Source organism: Takifugu rubripes, chromosome 13, assembly GCF_901000725.2.
Source record: "Takifugu rubripes chromosome 13, fTakRub1.2, whole genome shotgun sequence".
NCBI classification, from domain to species: Eukaryota; Metazoa; Chordata; class Actinopteri; order Tetraodontiformes; family Tetraodontidae; genus Takifugu; species Takifugu rubripes.
Window position 1 is genome coordinate 12365275 of NC_042297.1, and position 13831 is coordinate 12379105.

The 13831-nt window shown below is 46.6% G+C and overlaps 1 protein-coding gene across 11 annotated transcripts in view; it reads left to right on the forward strand.

Moving 5' to 3' along the window:
• Positions 1 to 13831, forward strand: part of nav2a (neuron navigator 2a) — a 124749-nt gene that overhangs the window by 52311 nt on the left and 58607 nt on the right. For 6 of the 11 annotated variants that reach the window (XM_029845670.1, XM_029845673.1, XM_029845674.1 and 3 more), the window contains exon 1: positions 1805 to 2601. The exons of 1 other annotated variant lie outside the window; for it this stretch is intronic. In XM_029845670.1, coding sequence (XP_029701530.1) covers positions 2383 to 2601 — 219 coding nt within the window. In that variant the 5' untranslated portion in view covers positions 1805 to 2382. Of the gene's footprint in view, positions 1 to 1803; positions 2602 to 10350; positions 10687 to 13831 lie in introns of those variants that run through there. 4 more of the 11 variants (XM_029845668.1, XM_029845669.1, XM_029845672.1 and 1 more) reach the window with 2 other exon arrangements.

The window sequence follows — 13831 nt, forward strand, 5'->3', positions numbered from 1 at the left end:
GTTAGGGATTTGTCCAGTTAAATTTGTAGCTGGGGTCACATTGATGACGTTAATGGTCGAATTTTTCAGCACCTATTCAGCTGGTATATAATCTTAGCGGACACTAATCTCTGTCTTTCTGCACACAGAGCTCCCAGCAAACACCCACCATCAACCTCACACATGTGTTTATTATTCTATGAAGCAATACAGTATAAACAGGGGGCAGAGCAGTGGGTGTCCTAGTTATTACTGTCAATACCGCCCATTTACAGCCAAACGGGCTCTATTATTAGACCGCAGCTCTCTCATCAGGTGCCTTCAAAAGCTTTGTTTGATAAATCACGTACGGTTGCTTTTATTTTCAGTCCTTCGTAGGGGAGAGTAGGAAAATAATGGAACTTTCCCCTGTTTTTCCATGCTTGGCTGTTTGTCTTCTTCCAGCTCTGTAAATGACAGATTGACATCAGAGTCTGGAACCGGGTGGAGTCAGCATGTTTGTGTTTCACGCACAGTTCCTGTGTGCGTGTGTGTGTATGTGTGTGTGTGTGTGTGTGGGCTGTCAGGATATGGGTGTATTTTAACAGAAAGGCAGCTGCCATGGCGTACAATTGTTTTACATGTGTCATAAAGATAAAATTATGGCTTTGTGTAATCAGGCTTAAAGTGTTGTGATGACTGGGATGATGCGGGAGTGTTGGAATGATGATCTGGAGAGACGGATTGAATCAGAATCTTTGTCTACGAACACGTCAAGTTCAGTTTGATCCCTGCCTGAACTGGGAAGAAAATTTGATTTTGAGTTAAACTCATTTAAATCTTTAATCTTATAAGATGCTTCACATGTTCAGACTCTTAGTGTCACAAACCTGCACACACACTCACAAACACCCACACACACACACACATAGTTAATCAAATTTTCTGTATTTGCATAATTTGTTATTAATGTAACAAGATTTGGATTAACATAATAATCACACCCCTCTTATTAATTGTGTGTGTGTGTGTGTGTGTGTGTGTGTGTGTGTGTGTGTGTGTGTTTGGATGCAGTACATCTTGGTTTGCTTTAATTTCCTCTTCTGCTCTGCTGGTGATTCATCGATCACCTGTGTCTTGTCTTCTGTTAAGATTTTGCCTACTGCAAATGTAGTTTCTTCTCTAGTTGAAATGGTCTTAAATAAGTTTGAGTTTTGCCTTGTTTGCCTGAAGAATCTGAGGGCGCTACAGGATATCTGAAATATTTGAAATGTTTGTGAATCAGTGTCACCAGCCAAAGGTCACACACACAGGGAAGTTAACTCTGGAACCACCATTTTTGTAAAGAAAACTCTAATTTAAGGACCTAGAGTACGGTATCCTTACAGTTGTCAGTTACTTTAGCTTCGACGGCCCTATGACTCGCTCTTTGGTTTCAGAAATACAGCTCTTTTCTAAGTCACACCTCCAAATGAAAACAGGCTAATGCTAAAAATACAATACCTTTGCCAAACCCTTCAATCTAAACATTGTTGAGAAATTTTCTACCTGTTGTCCAATGCAAAGTGATACAGTTATTATACATTGAAACTGAAAATTCAGCCAATGAGTACCATAATCACTCAGGTTTATTAAGATCTGTGTGAAGGAGGAGCAGGCGGCTGCAGCATGCTGACTGGATGTGTTGAGCTTCTCTCTGCATATGCCGGTCCTGATCCAAGCCCCACCTGCTGCTAACCATGCTTACCACAGAAGGAGAGAGAGGGGGAGAGAGACACAGAGACGCACAGAGAGAGGGGAGCGTTTCAGGCTGCGCCGTCACAGCCTGAGAGAGACACGCACACACATGCACGGAGAAAGAGGAGTGTTCAAGGCTGCGCCGTCACAGGTTGAGCACTCGCTGGGGAGAGCGTTCGTTCTGTAGTTACTGCCTCAGCGTCACGTTTGCTCCTCTCTCACGCTGAAGCGGCGGTGGAGGTGGTGTAATTAAGGAGGCTCAGTGGAAGAGGAATCACTCGCTTTTCCCGTCTGTCAGTGCTGGAGGTGGATGGAGAGAAAACCCGCTGCCAAGCCGATGGGAATTCCTCTCGGTGCGAACAGGGAACTGTGATTTTTTTTTATTCTTCTGGACTTTGCAAAGTGGAGCATTTCCACCTCTGTCGTTTGTCTTCAATGTGATTAAGAGTGGTCATAAACAGGTGGCAGTTGTGGCTTTTTAAGCCCCTTGGCTGCCTCCTGGGGAGTTTTGTGCCCCCCGTTGAGATCCGACAGGATCAGCGGACAAACTACCCACCCTGTCCCAGTGGTGAATCTGGAGACGCCTTCACAGACAGGATCCTGGATCTTCTCATGTGAGCTGCTGGATTCCCATCCCGACCAGGAGACGGAGGGGAGCGTGCAGTCACCAGGCGGCCCCAGAATAAGATGCCAGCCCTCCTCGTTGGCTCAAAGATGAAGTCGGGGCTCCCCAAACCCAAACCGGTGCACAGCGCCCTACCAATACCGCAGACCCACAGCAGACCGCCAGTCCTGGCTCTGCCAGCAGCGCACGTCAAGACCCAGGTGCCATCGGTGGGCCAGCAGGTGTGCTCCAGACCCACGAGAAGCAGCGCAGCAGGTTCAGAGGCTGGCGGAACCACTCAGGTCAGAGTGTAAATCTCTGAAACCCCCCACTTCTCCCGTCTGTGGTGGTTTTACTCTCAAACAGTTTGCTGCTATATTAATATTATCAGTGACAAAATCAAACATCTGAGGCCATTAATGGATATAAATAAGCCTTTAACCACCCTTATTTTTCAGAATACAATCAGCAATTTCTTGTGTGTGTTGTTTAACCGAATAGTTTTTTTCTCTTTACTTAAATTAGACCTTTGTTTTTTTCAAATGAATTCCACAGAATTATGCCATCATTACAGTTTCTGTGAGTCAGTTTTGTATAAGAGAGACACAAAAATGCAGAGGTCCTGAAAGTAGCTGGAGCCGGCGGCGTGTCTGCTGTCCAGGAGGGTCATGCAGCAGGATATCAAGGTTGCTGTGTTTGTGAATTATTGGCTTAGCAACCCAGCACAAACGGCTGCACCGGCGAGCTGGATCGCTCCAACGCCATGTAAGGCAGCGAGGGGAAGGAGGTGTCTGTGCGTGTGTGCGTGCGTGCGTGTGTGTGTGCGTACTGGATGCGTGCACTGTGTATCGGTGAGCCAGCAAGTGCACGCTTGGCAACCTGTCTTGACAGCATGTGTGACTTGGAGTCTGTCAGGCCTCCAGCGTGTCTCCGTCAATGAGAAGGTTTCAAAGGCAGCGCGGCGATTGTCATGTGAGGAGGACGTATGGAAGCAGGTCGCGGGAGGACGGGACGCTCGTCCGGTGCCGTTTGTTTAGTGGCACAATCATGTTTTCTCACTGACCTACTTTCTCTCCTCTTTGCCCTCCTTTCTGTGCTTCTCTCCATCCCTGCAGTGCTGATGAAGCAGCCGTATTCACCCTCAGCTGAGTTAACCCCTGACCCCCCTGCAGCTCTGTGTGTGTGTGTGTATGTTGTGTGACTGTAGAGGCTGATTTTATTGTCATTGTGATTTATTGCTCTCTGCCTGTTTGGTCAGAACCAACAAGAGTGTCACAAAAAGATTATGACGATACATTAATAAGAGTAAATGGATGAAACATTTCCACACTGGTAGAAAGATGATCAGATTATATTCAAGTGAGGGATGAAAATGGATGATTTGAAGGACTGAAATCTAATCTGAAGTAAAACAATCTGTGAGTAAGTAGTTTTTAGCTCTTTAGCAGGTCTGTCCCAGTATATCTATCCTCCCTGTTGCAGCGTAATTTGTCCAATTAGTCTAAAATTTAAAAGAAAACCCTCTTTAGTAAACAAATCTGATGACTCCTTGGGACGCTGAGGCACGTTATATAGATGCCGCAGAGCGGACGTGGCTGGGATGCTCGTCATAGCTCCTTTTATCGTCCTCATTTCTGGACTGCAGGGCTTCGCCCCTGGGACTAACTGCACCAGGGCTGCTGCAGAGGGCTCTGATCCCTCCTCTCGCGTCGCCATCGCCACTGGTCCAACCCACTCTGGATTTAGCGCACACAGATGCCATTGGCTGTCCACATGAACCCAATCTGGTTTGAGGGCAGAGTGAGATGAGACGAGCCTCTCCAGGGACGCCTGGGGAGGGTTGTTTTAATGGTTTTTTTGTTCTGTGTATTCTCTCTTTTGTTGTGTTGCCACCAAGTTCCTTCATGAGAAGAAATAACGAGGTTGTTTCCTTTCAACTAGTAATAACCAGGGAAACCTATTCACCTGAAGCTATCAGTGATCTGTCAGGTTATCGATAGCTCTCCCTGTTATACAGGAAAGAAAATCCATCAGAGGAGAGAGTGATCAATACCAGCACCCAGTGTATCTGCAGAAAGACCTTAGGAAGAATCATGTCCAGATGAGGGAAAGCTGCAGTACTGTGCCTGTTGTCCCCATCTTTATTTACCTTTGACATGTATTGAATCTGGATGAAACGATCCATTATGCAGGACTTCAGGAGGAAGGTGTCATAATCCTGAAACTGTTTGAAAGCCTGGGATGATGCCAAAAACTGTGGGAAATAGGAATTCCTAAAAGTAACTGCTGAAAGCTCCTCAGGCGGGTAGGAGCAGCCCGCATTAGAGGCTGTGTGGAGGATTTGACAGCTCATAACTGTGAATCTGATGGCTTTAAACAAACAGCCAGCTTGATGCCCAGGTGGCACTGAACAAACAAATATGTTGTGTACACCTGGAACACAGACTAATCCATATTAAAGCCGCAGCAGTGTGTGTGTTCTTGTACTTGCTATATAGTGAGTACCTGCATTCTACTAGCAAAGTGAGGACATTTTGGCTGTTCCGTACAACTTAAAAGGACAGTTTGAGGGTTAAGACTTGGATTGAAGGTTGGGGGGAGGTTTGGGTTAGTGATGGGGTGGGAGGGTTGGTAAGTTGGGATGGTGAGGGCAGGAGGCTGGAGATGCATTATATCCATTAAAATCCTCACAAAGATAGATATACAGGGATGTGTGTTTGTATCAGAAAGAGAGAAGGAGACAATCTGCTGCAATCTGGTGTAAAGGTGCTAGCCTGGAAATGTGTGAATGGAGGATTGAAGGTGTGTGCGTATGTGCATGTGTGGGCGGGAGGGAGGGGGAATGGAGACTGACCTTTAACCCTCCCTGACGCTCTTTGTGCTGTGATTCTATAGCGCCCTCTAGTGGCAGTAGTTTACCTCACCACCAATCCATTACCAAACATGTCCATGTTGCCTGCGTGTGTTTGTTTTAACAGGATCAACTGTTTTCCCCTCCTCTCTTTTTCCTATTTTATATTTTTAATTCTTTGCCATGCTTTTTAACCATTCATCCTGCAACATGCACACAGACACACACAGTACAATGGAGTAAAACAGAGATTTGCTGGTGTGTTGCTGTGATAAGCGCCTGCTATCTTAATAAGTATCTCTGTAGATAAAGGCTCTTGTCAGGCTCTGTGGTTTTATTAGACTCATTATGAATGTTCATTTCAGCCCAGGAGCTGAGTCCAAATCACATAAAAACACAGCAGAACCAGCAATGAGGGTCACAGGCCACCTCAGCTACTATTAACCATTAGCGTTCTTATCACAACTAAACCATAGTCTCCAATTTAGATATGCTGGCCATACAGAGGAGAGGAGATTACTGTGGATATGAGCTCATTAGTTTTATATTACAACCCTGTGATGGCTTCATTAATTCAACTGTTTAGATGTGTAATTGACTGAGATTCTAATTTCCCTCATTTGAATTATTATAATTGAGTGTAATTTCATCAGCGCGCCTGCTCACACACACGTGTGACTTTCCCTTTATTTGTGATTGAGCCAAAGTTAATGAAATGACCTCAAATGGCAAGTGATTGGCTCTGATAGAAATGATGTGAGGTTTTAAGGCATAAAACCATAGTGTACTTCTAGTATCTGTAATATTCAAGGGCTCATTATGATGGGGTTAGTTGCAGTCTCCTTTCCTTTGATCCATCACAGCTGAATATTTTTGACCGGTGGGACGTGTTGCACCAGCAGCGGACGCTCCTCTTTTGAAGATCACATCCAGGTCAGGTTAAAGCGTTTAACGCAATGATGCGGAATAGTTCAGAGCTGCATTTGAATTTTGCAAATGTCAGCATCAGCCTTTGAAACCAGTTTGAGTCAGATGTTGCTGGTGTCTCCAGCCCCCCCCCCCCCCTGCTGGATCCTGGGAAGGGCAGTGCTGACTGGCTTTGACACGGAACTGAGAGCGCCAAACCTGCGGGCAAACTGTCCACTCAGAGGTGGGTGGGTTGGGAGGGGGTGTCAGGGGACGTTGTAAAAGAGCTCAAAGGAGGAAGGAGGAAGATGCAGGATGGGCAACAAATTCAATGTTCTGGTAATTGTTTTTGGTTGTTTTAAATGTCTTAAATTGGAAACATTTAGAGAAAACTGAAATCAAGACTTCAGAGATGAGGGAATGTTGCCCAAAAGATCAGTATCAGACAGGAAGTCGCCCGTGTTTCTGTTGATAAGAGCAGCAAGACTCTGACATAAGAGGTCAAAGTGTATTGAGCGCCCCCTGGTGGAAGGCTGCGATTAAGGCGGTGACAGGAGGTGAAAGGTCACCGTTGGCAGCTGAAATTAGATGCCCGGGTGGCTGAAGCTGAAGGTAGCTGTCATGTCCACTCTTCCTGGTTGATCCTACACAGCCTGCAATTATGACCAGTTTATTCAGCTTTAGGAGTTTTTTTTAGATATATTAGCAGGCTCCAGACGTGATTACCTCATCTGTGGCTAATGTGGCTCGATCAGATTCCACTTCCTGTACCTTAGCTTCCTGTGTGAGGTCATGGCTGAGGACATAACCACGTTACCGCTGGGCAACCATCTGTCCTGAGTCAACATCACTCCATTGATCCCCATCCAAGGTGCCCTCCACACTTCAGTTTCACTCTTGCATTAGTTGTCACAGGGAAACACTTTTTTCCAGACAAATGGGTCATTGTGAGTAGCGCCCCCTGGGGAATCGGCCCTGCAGAGGCAGTCCGACTAACACAATCAGCTCCATCTCCGTCTGGACACAGAGGGGAGCATGGAAACCAGAGGGGAGCCAAGAGGTAGAGGTCAGTTGGGCTGAAGTCAGCCTCCCCTGAGACCCCTGAACAGGGTCAACGAGGACCCAGAGGCAGGTTTGATAAGAACACAACGTCAGTTTATGGTCAGGTTAGGAACCAGCAAATCAAAGTTATTCCTTCATAAAGGAAAACATTAATGGTATACAGCATGTAATACCCATAAATCTGTCACTGATGTAATCACTATGTGACTGTCATATATTAGAAGCACAAATTTACCTCAAAACCATAAAAAGTTCATGTTCAAGAGATATAAAATACTGATTTATGAAGTGCTGCCACCAAACCTGCAATTTGGAAGAGATCCTGCAAATATTGGTGCATAATCTAACTGGTGCTGATGAATTTTAGTTTCACACCAACATTAAATTGAGTGATTTGATCACAAAAATTCCACTTTGCTGCAGAGCTCAGGTGTTTCAGAGGATGTGCAAGATCGTGTGGCAGATGGCGCCGGTCCTAATGACCTCATCCACGTCTAATGTGTCTCCGCACCACTCCACTTCCTGTCTGGTGGTAATTAAACCTTTGTTTAAGCCTTTTTGGGAGATTTTTATAACATCTTAATTTTTTCATTGAAGTGTGTGATGACTTAACTTCATTTAGTTTGATTCTAAAATTATGGGAAACACTCATTCCATGATGGGCGGGCTAACACTTTTCATTCGCTAGCACTATTTATGCTAAGCTATTGAACTGTATGAGACCTTTTTTATCATTTCTTCTGTTTTACAGCAATTCTCAGTCAACAAGGAGAACTGGGTGAAGGATTTAATGCCAATTTTTCAGAATATTTAAATGTATTTGCAAATATTAGTCTCCCTGTTCCAAATCAGGTCTGTCTTTGTCATTTATGTGCTCACACATTTTCCCAGATAAGCAGTGAGTAGCTTTAAAATCGGCTCTATTAAACTGCTCATGCCTGCTCTGCTCGGTTATTCCCCAGGATAGTCTGTTTGGCAGGAGCACAAACTGAATTTATTCAGGTTCTGTTATCTCTACTTTGCTTTGGAAGTGGAACTTCTTCCTTCGTTTATAACACGGCTGTAAGCTTTTCCTTTTGAAGTTAAATTACATGCTAATAGCCGTGAACCGCACTTCTATCACTGAGGTGGTCCACGGTTTCTTTGTTCCATTAATGTTGAATTTCCAAAAATTCATTAAAATCAATGAGAATAAATGAACATGAAAATGAAGGACTTTATGTTGGACTTGTTCACTCGTGTCATCTGGGTTAATCCTCAGGAAATAACAAACACAAACTAAACTTCTCCGAAAGAAGTCGATTTAAAACAAAAACTCGCTGGCCGTCTTTCTGCCGTGTTCACTGCTGTCCTCTCCCCTTTGTGTGTGTCTCTTTACCCCTAGCATGTCCATATGTCCCACACCCCCGACTCCTTCCCAGAACAGCAGGTTCAGCCCCCCACATCAACTACAACAGCACCCCCCACCACTCCTCCGCAGCTTCCAGAGTTTGGAGGTGGGGATGCCCCAAAACAAAAGCCCCCCCCCCCTGCAGGGTATCCTCTATTGTCCCAGACACACTGCGGTTTATCTGGGACTCTGAAAGGGTTCGTTCTCCCTCCTTTCACCACGGCGGCACTTAATGAGCTTGTTGCAAGTCTGTTTTAAAAGAGTTAAATACAGGCACTAAATGCTGACATATTCTCCTCCGGTGGAGTCGGAATGTTGTTAAATCAGTGTCGCTTTAGAGGCAGTGGGGGACTCGCGTGTGTCTCTTCTGCGTCTCTTCTCTTTTTGGAGGTCACAGTTCCATGTTTCAGCTTGGGAAGCTGATCAGGATTCTTCTTGCAGGAGGTGCTGCTGGTTCCACTTTAGTTGTTGGTTTTACTGGACTCGGTGGCTGCGGACACTCAGTAACTGCACACGCAGGCTGTCGTTGAAACAAACTGCAGACCTCAAATCATCACTCATGGGCCCGATATGGGAAAAAAGACAAATGCGGGAAACAGTACGAACCAATCAGGGCTCACTCAAGCGCTCCCGTGAGGGATGTTTCAGGAACGCTGAGAATAGAGAGGCAGCAGAGAACAAGTTAAAGATGCGAAGAACCCGGACAGACGTTTCTTCACGTTCCACGACCGACTGATGTTTCCTAACACAGGAAGTGCTTCCTGTTTTTCTGTTTTATGCTGACTGTGCATATCATGCCCCGCCCCTGCAGCGTGGTGGACATAAACATCAACACTCTGTGCAAACAAAAGTATTTATATATTTTCTATTATAAAATATTTTATTGAGTTACTCGACCTGTTCCGTCTCTCCCAGTGTAATTACACTCGCTATCAGTGTGAAAGAAGGGGGGCAAAATGCTTTTTTGACCTGGGATAAATAAATAATAAGACTAAATTAAAAGCAGGAAGGGAGAGTTGTCCTTTACTTGTGTGAAACATCGCAGGTCATCCCCTAATACGGTTGCTGGAAGTGATCAAACGTCCCCCCGCTGTGGGAACTTTCTGTAAATCTTGGGCCCTTCCCAAAAATCAAATTCGCCTTGTAATTTGTGGTCAGCGGTGTGGTGTGCGTACACTCAGGGGGCTGGAAAGCTCTCAAACGGAGGGCATCCTGTGCTGCCGAGCCTCTCTCTCTCACCCACACACACACGCGCACACACACACACACACACACACTCTCACACATACATGAATGCTTAGGTTATGAACCCGCTGTACACATGCACATAAATACATGCACACAGCTGTTGCAGTGTGATGTGGGAAACCAAAGCTCTCCGTCTCCGGTTGGGAAAAATAAAACTGCTCTTTTTTTAACCGGCAACAGAGGAGACGGTTGGAGTAATAATAAATAGAAAGTGAGGGTTAGTGTTGAGCCCCGCGTGGTTTGGCCTCTCGTCTCTTCCCACTCAACGCTCTGTTATCAGGCCCGTGCTCATGATCTGCCCTCTTTTTTTTTGTCATGTCTCCTCACTTTCTGTCACAGTGGGGGGGTCATTTGGGGGAGGGGACCTGGAAGGGTTAAGATATCTGTCCTTTTCTACTCATTTCTCCCCCTCCATCTGACGATCCATTGAAAAGCAATAGCACAATGTGTTGCCGAGGGCGAGAGAGGAGGGGAAGAGGGGGGCCTCCTCCTCCTCCACCTCCTGCTCCTCCTCCCTCTCTGGGTGCGTTGGATTTGGCTGGCTCTCAGACCGGCGGCAGAGGCCGAGAGCTCCTCTTGTCTTTCTCCTCCTGGGTTTATTTTTCCCTCCTCAGTGTCCCACAGTGGGTGGAGAGAAGCTGGAGGCTGGACTCTGCCTCCGCCTGCGAGCTTCACAGACCCGCTGGGGTTGGATCAAGCAGCAGCAACTCTGTGGTTTCCTCTGGATCTACTCATTCATGACTTTTTCCTCCAAACCTGCAGCCTTCTGATACTTCTCTGGAGCGTCTGTGCTTGTAGCGGCAGCTCTGCAGGGCTGTTTCTGATGGCTCCCCTCTGACCTTCCTCCCTGTGAGGCAGGTGTCTCTATATGACAAGAAGATGAGTTTGATGCTGTGCCGCTGGGAGCAGAAGAACATCACCATGAAGCTGGTAGGCTGTTTCGTGGTACCTCGGTTCTTCTTTCGTGCTGACAATCTTCTGCGCCCGCAGCTTTTATTGGGTTTGTATGTTTGAATGAAAACATTGTTCTCCACACACACTCGAGCGCTGATGCCGTGGATCCCAGTTTCATCCTCACCTGATATCAGGTCCACTTTGATGTCTGTGGAAAGTTAAATCAGGCTTCGTGAGGATGTTTTACTCTGTGTGTGGGTTGAGGCATGATTAAGACGGGGACAGTTCCGTGTTCTGCTTTGTTGGGCGCAGTTTGCTGTGGTTTAAGTACAATGAGATGGTAAATATTCAGCAGGGTCTGGGATGCTGTGATAAAACACAGAGGGGGCGGGGGTCAGGTGCTGGTTGGTGACGTCTGGCAAACAAATGAGGCAAAGAAAAGCTTCCCGAGCGTTGATGTTGGTGATAAATGTGATAAGACGCAGCTTTATTTAAAGTAATTTTGGGGTAATGAGCATCCTGTTGAGTTAGCGCGCAGCTCAGGTGCCTGGAAATCTGTCTGTCTTTTCTGGCCATTTCTGCCTCTTTCTTCCTGCCTTGGTCCTTATCTGGGTTTGCTGTGAGCCAGTGGAGGAAGAGGAGATGGAAGCACACAGGAGGTTATTACCACAGTCTAGAGATGAGAGGATAAGAAGGCTAGTTTAATTACACCCAGCTAACCTCCACCCAGTGTGACTGACAGGAGGCCAGTGGGCTGCAGGGTCAGTGTGTGTGTCTGTGTGTGTGTGTGTGTGTGTGTATATGTGTGTGTGTTAGAGAGAGAGTACGACAAAGGGATGACAGGATTCCGCACACTTCCAGAAATAACACTGACCTTCCTTTTTTATTAAGAAGTGTGCAGGAGGTCTATAATCCACACTGGCCTTGTGTAGGTCCATTGATTATTTGATTGTCATGGTTCTTATGTCAACATGTGGACTGTGCAGCATAAATCAAAGTGCTCTGTTTGAGGGTTTGATTGTCAAAGGAGAAAATGCAATTTGCTGTGAGCTGACGATTGTGTTGCCTGGAGAGATACTTGGTTGCATCCTGTCGACACAGCAGGTTTTGGATCGTATATTTAACTTTTTAACCATTCTGACCTTGAAGATTTGTCCAGGAACGACCAAAGCAGAATCCAGGTGCTGCTTTCTGAACTCTGCCTGAAAGATCATTAATTTCTGCATGAATCATGTCACTGCAGGGTGGTGTGTTGATTCATGCAGCACCTATTACCAGTTAAAGCCCTTTTAATAACACTTGAGCAACCATTTGTGCATTAAGTTGTGTGTGTGCATGTGTGTGTGTGTGTGTGTGTGTGTGTGTGTGTGTGTGTGTGTGTGTGTGTGCCAGCCAACAGAAACTGAAGGGATTTAAAAGCCTAAATGATTTGGTATTTTTCTGATCGAGGATACGTTTTTACCTGCTTCGTCACGCCTTAAACCTGTGCCAGCAGGGAGTATCGGCATGGCTGCTGTGTTGGGTGTGCACACACACTCTTGGCCCCGGCCTTTGCAGCACGCGGCCGTTGTGGCCTCCATGGTTTGCAAAGCCACGACTTTCATGTGTCAGATAGAGACCAGAGACACGAGGGCTCATTGTCGGAGCAGCGAGTTTCAGCTTTTTGCGGGCTGAAGCCAATTGAGATGCCTGGGGCCCCCACAGACCATCCTGCTGGGGGCAGAGCCGAGGCAGCAGCAGCTCCAGTTGCAGCGCTGATAGAGAGGCGAGGGAAGACGAATGTTTGCTGCTTCCATGTGGTTTCTGCTCAAAGAACACGCAGTTGGTGCTTATAAATACACTCGAGCACCAATTCTGTGCATGACTTATCGTGCTAATCCCTTCAGGCAGCCTGTTGAGGCAGTTTTGAAGGTTTTGGGTTTTAAAAAATAACACATCTCAGTTTACATTTCTGACCGTCCTTGCGTAAAAGGACAGAGTCTTCATGGGCCGCTGGTTGAGTTGAAGGGCAAAAACTTGGGATGTTTTTAAAATGAGATCGGTTGTCTGGGCATAGTAGCTCGCCGCAGGTTCACGATGTAAACTTCTCTTTGAAATGAGAAGTTTGCGGCATGGTTGGGCTGCTTAGTGGGGAAAAAAGTCCTGTTATTTTTCCTCTAGCAGCGACAAACTCTTGGAAAGTCAAACAGCTGCCGTAAATCCCGTTTCTGATGCATTTCTGTTGCTTTTCTCCTCTTTTACAGCTGCTAATAGTTAGAGATAAGTCCTTAATTTACTCACACAAAGAGTTGTCTGTCCTGTTCAAGGACGTTGTGACAAGTTGATTTTCTCGAGGAGCAAACCAAGAAGCTCCGGGAACGGTGATAAAGTCGTGAAAACAGAGGAGAGCTGCAGCCCGATAATGTGGAGTCATGCTGAAGAACCAGGCTGCACCGCTTTGACGACATCTGTGCTGACCAGCCGGGACGCATCAGTCCAGACTGTGGTCGGGCGTTTTGGTCGCTGTGCATCATGTAAAACAGCGCAGCAGCTGGCGGAGCACGCCGCAGTCTTCTGTTGTCTCATCGTAAGGACACTGATGTCCCAGAGGCCATCTGTCCACTGACCTGTCCTGCCCTCACCCGCCCGGGACCTGCTTGAGCTGAGCAGGGGTGCTAAACACACAGGTTAAGTCTGTGTTATCTTAGACTCAGAAACGCACAGTTTGATACCCGATGCATGTGTCTTCCGCATCGATCACCCCCCCCTCTTTTCTGAGTGTATCCATCATTCTCCCAGCAGCCATCTGCCAGCCTGCCCAGACTGGGTCAGAGGGGATGCTCCGCCACATGTCCCCCCCAGTCTGCAGCAGCTTCTTTATCACTGCTGCGCAGCGTTGTCCAGCGCTCGGGGGGTCAGCGTGTGTCGCGCACGGCCGATGACATCAGACCCTGAGAAGAGATCGCTGGGAAAACTGCAGGATTTTTAGCATCGTCTGAAAAAGGAATTCAGGTCAAGAACGACAGTTGACAGTGTGATGAGAACAAGGGATTTGACTCTGCATCGGGCATCCAAAAGATCAATATCCTGTCTGCTTATCACATTTGGCTTTTTTTTTTTCATGCTACTACCAAAACACAGATGTGTGTTTCCATTAGAGGGAAAGTTTCCTCCTTCAAAGGCTGCACTCGCCATGTTAGCA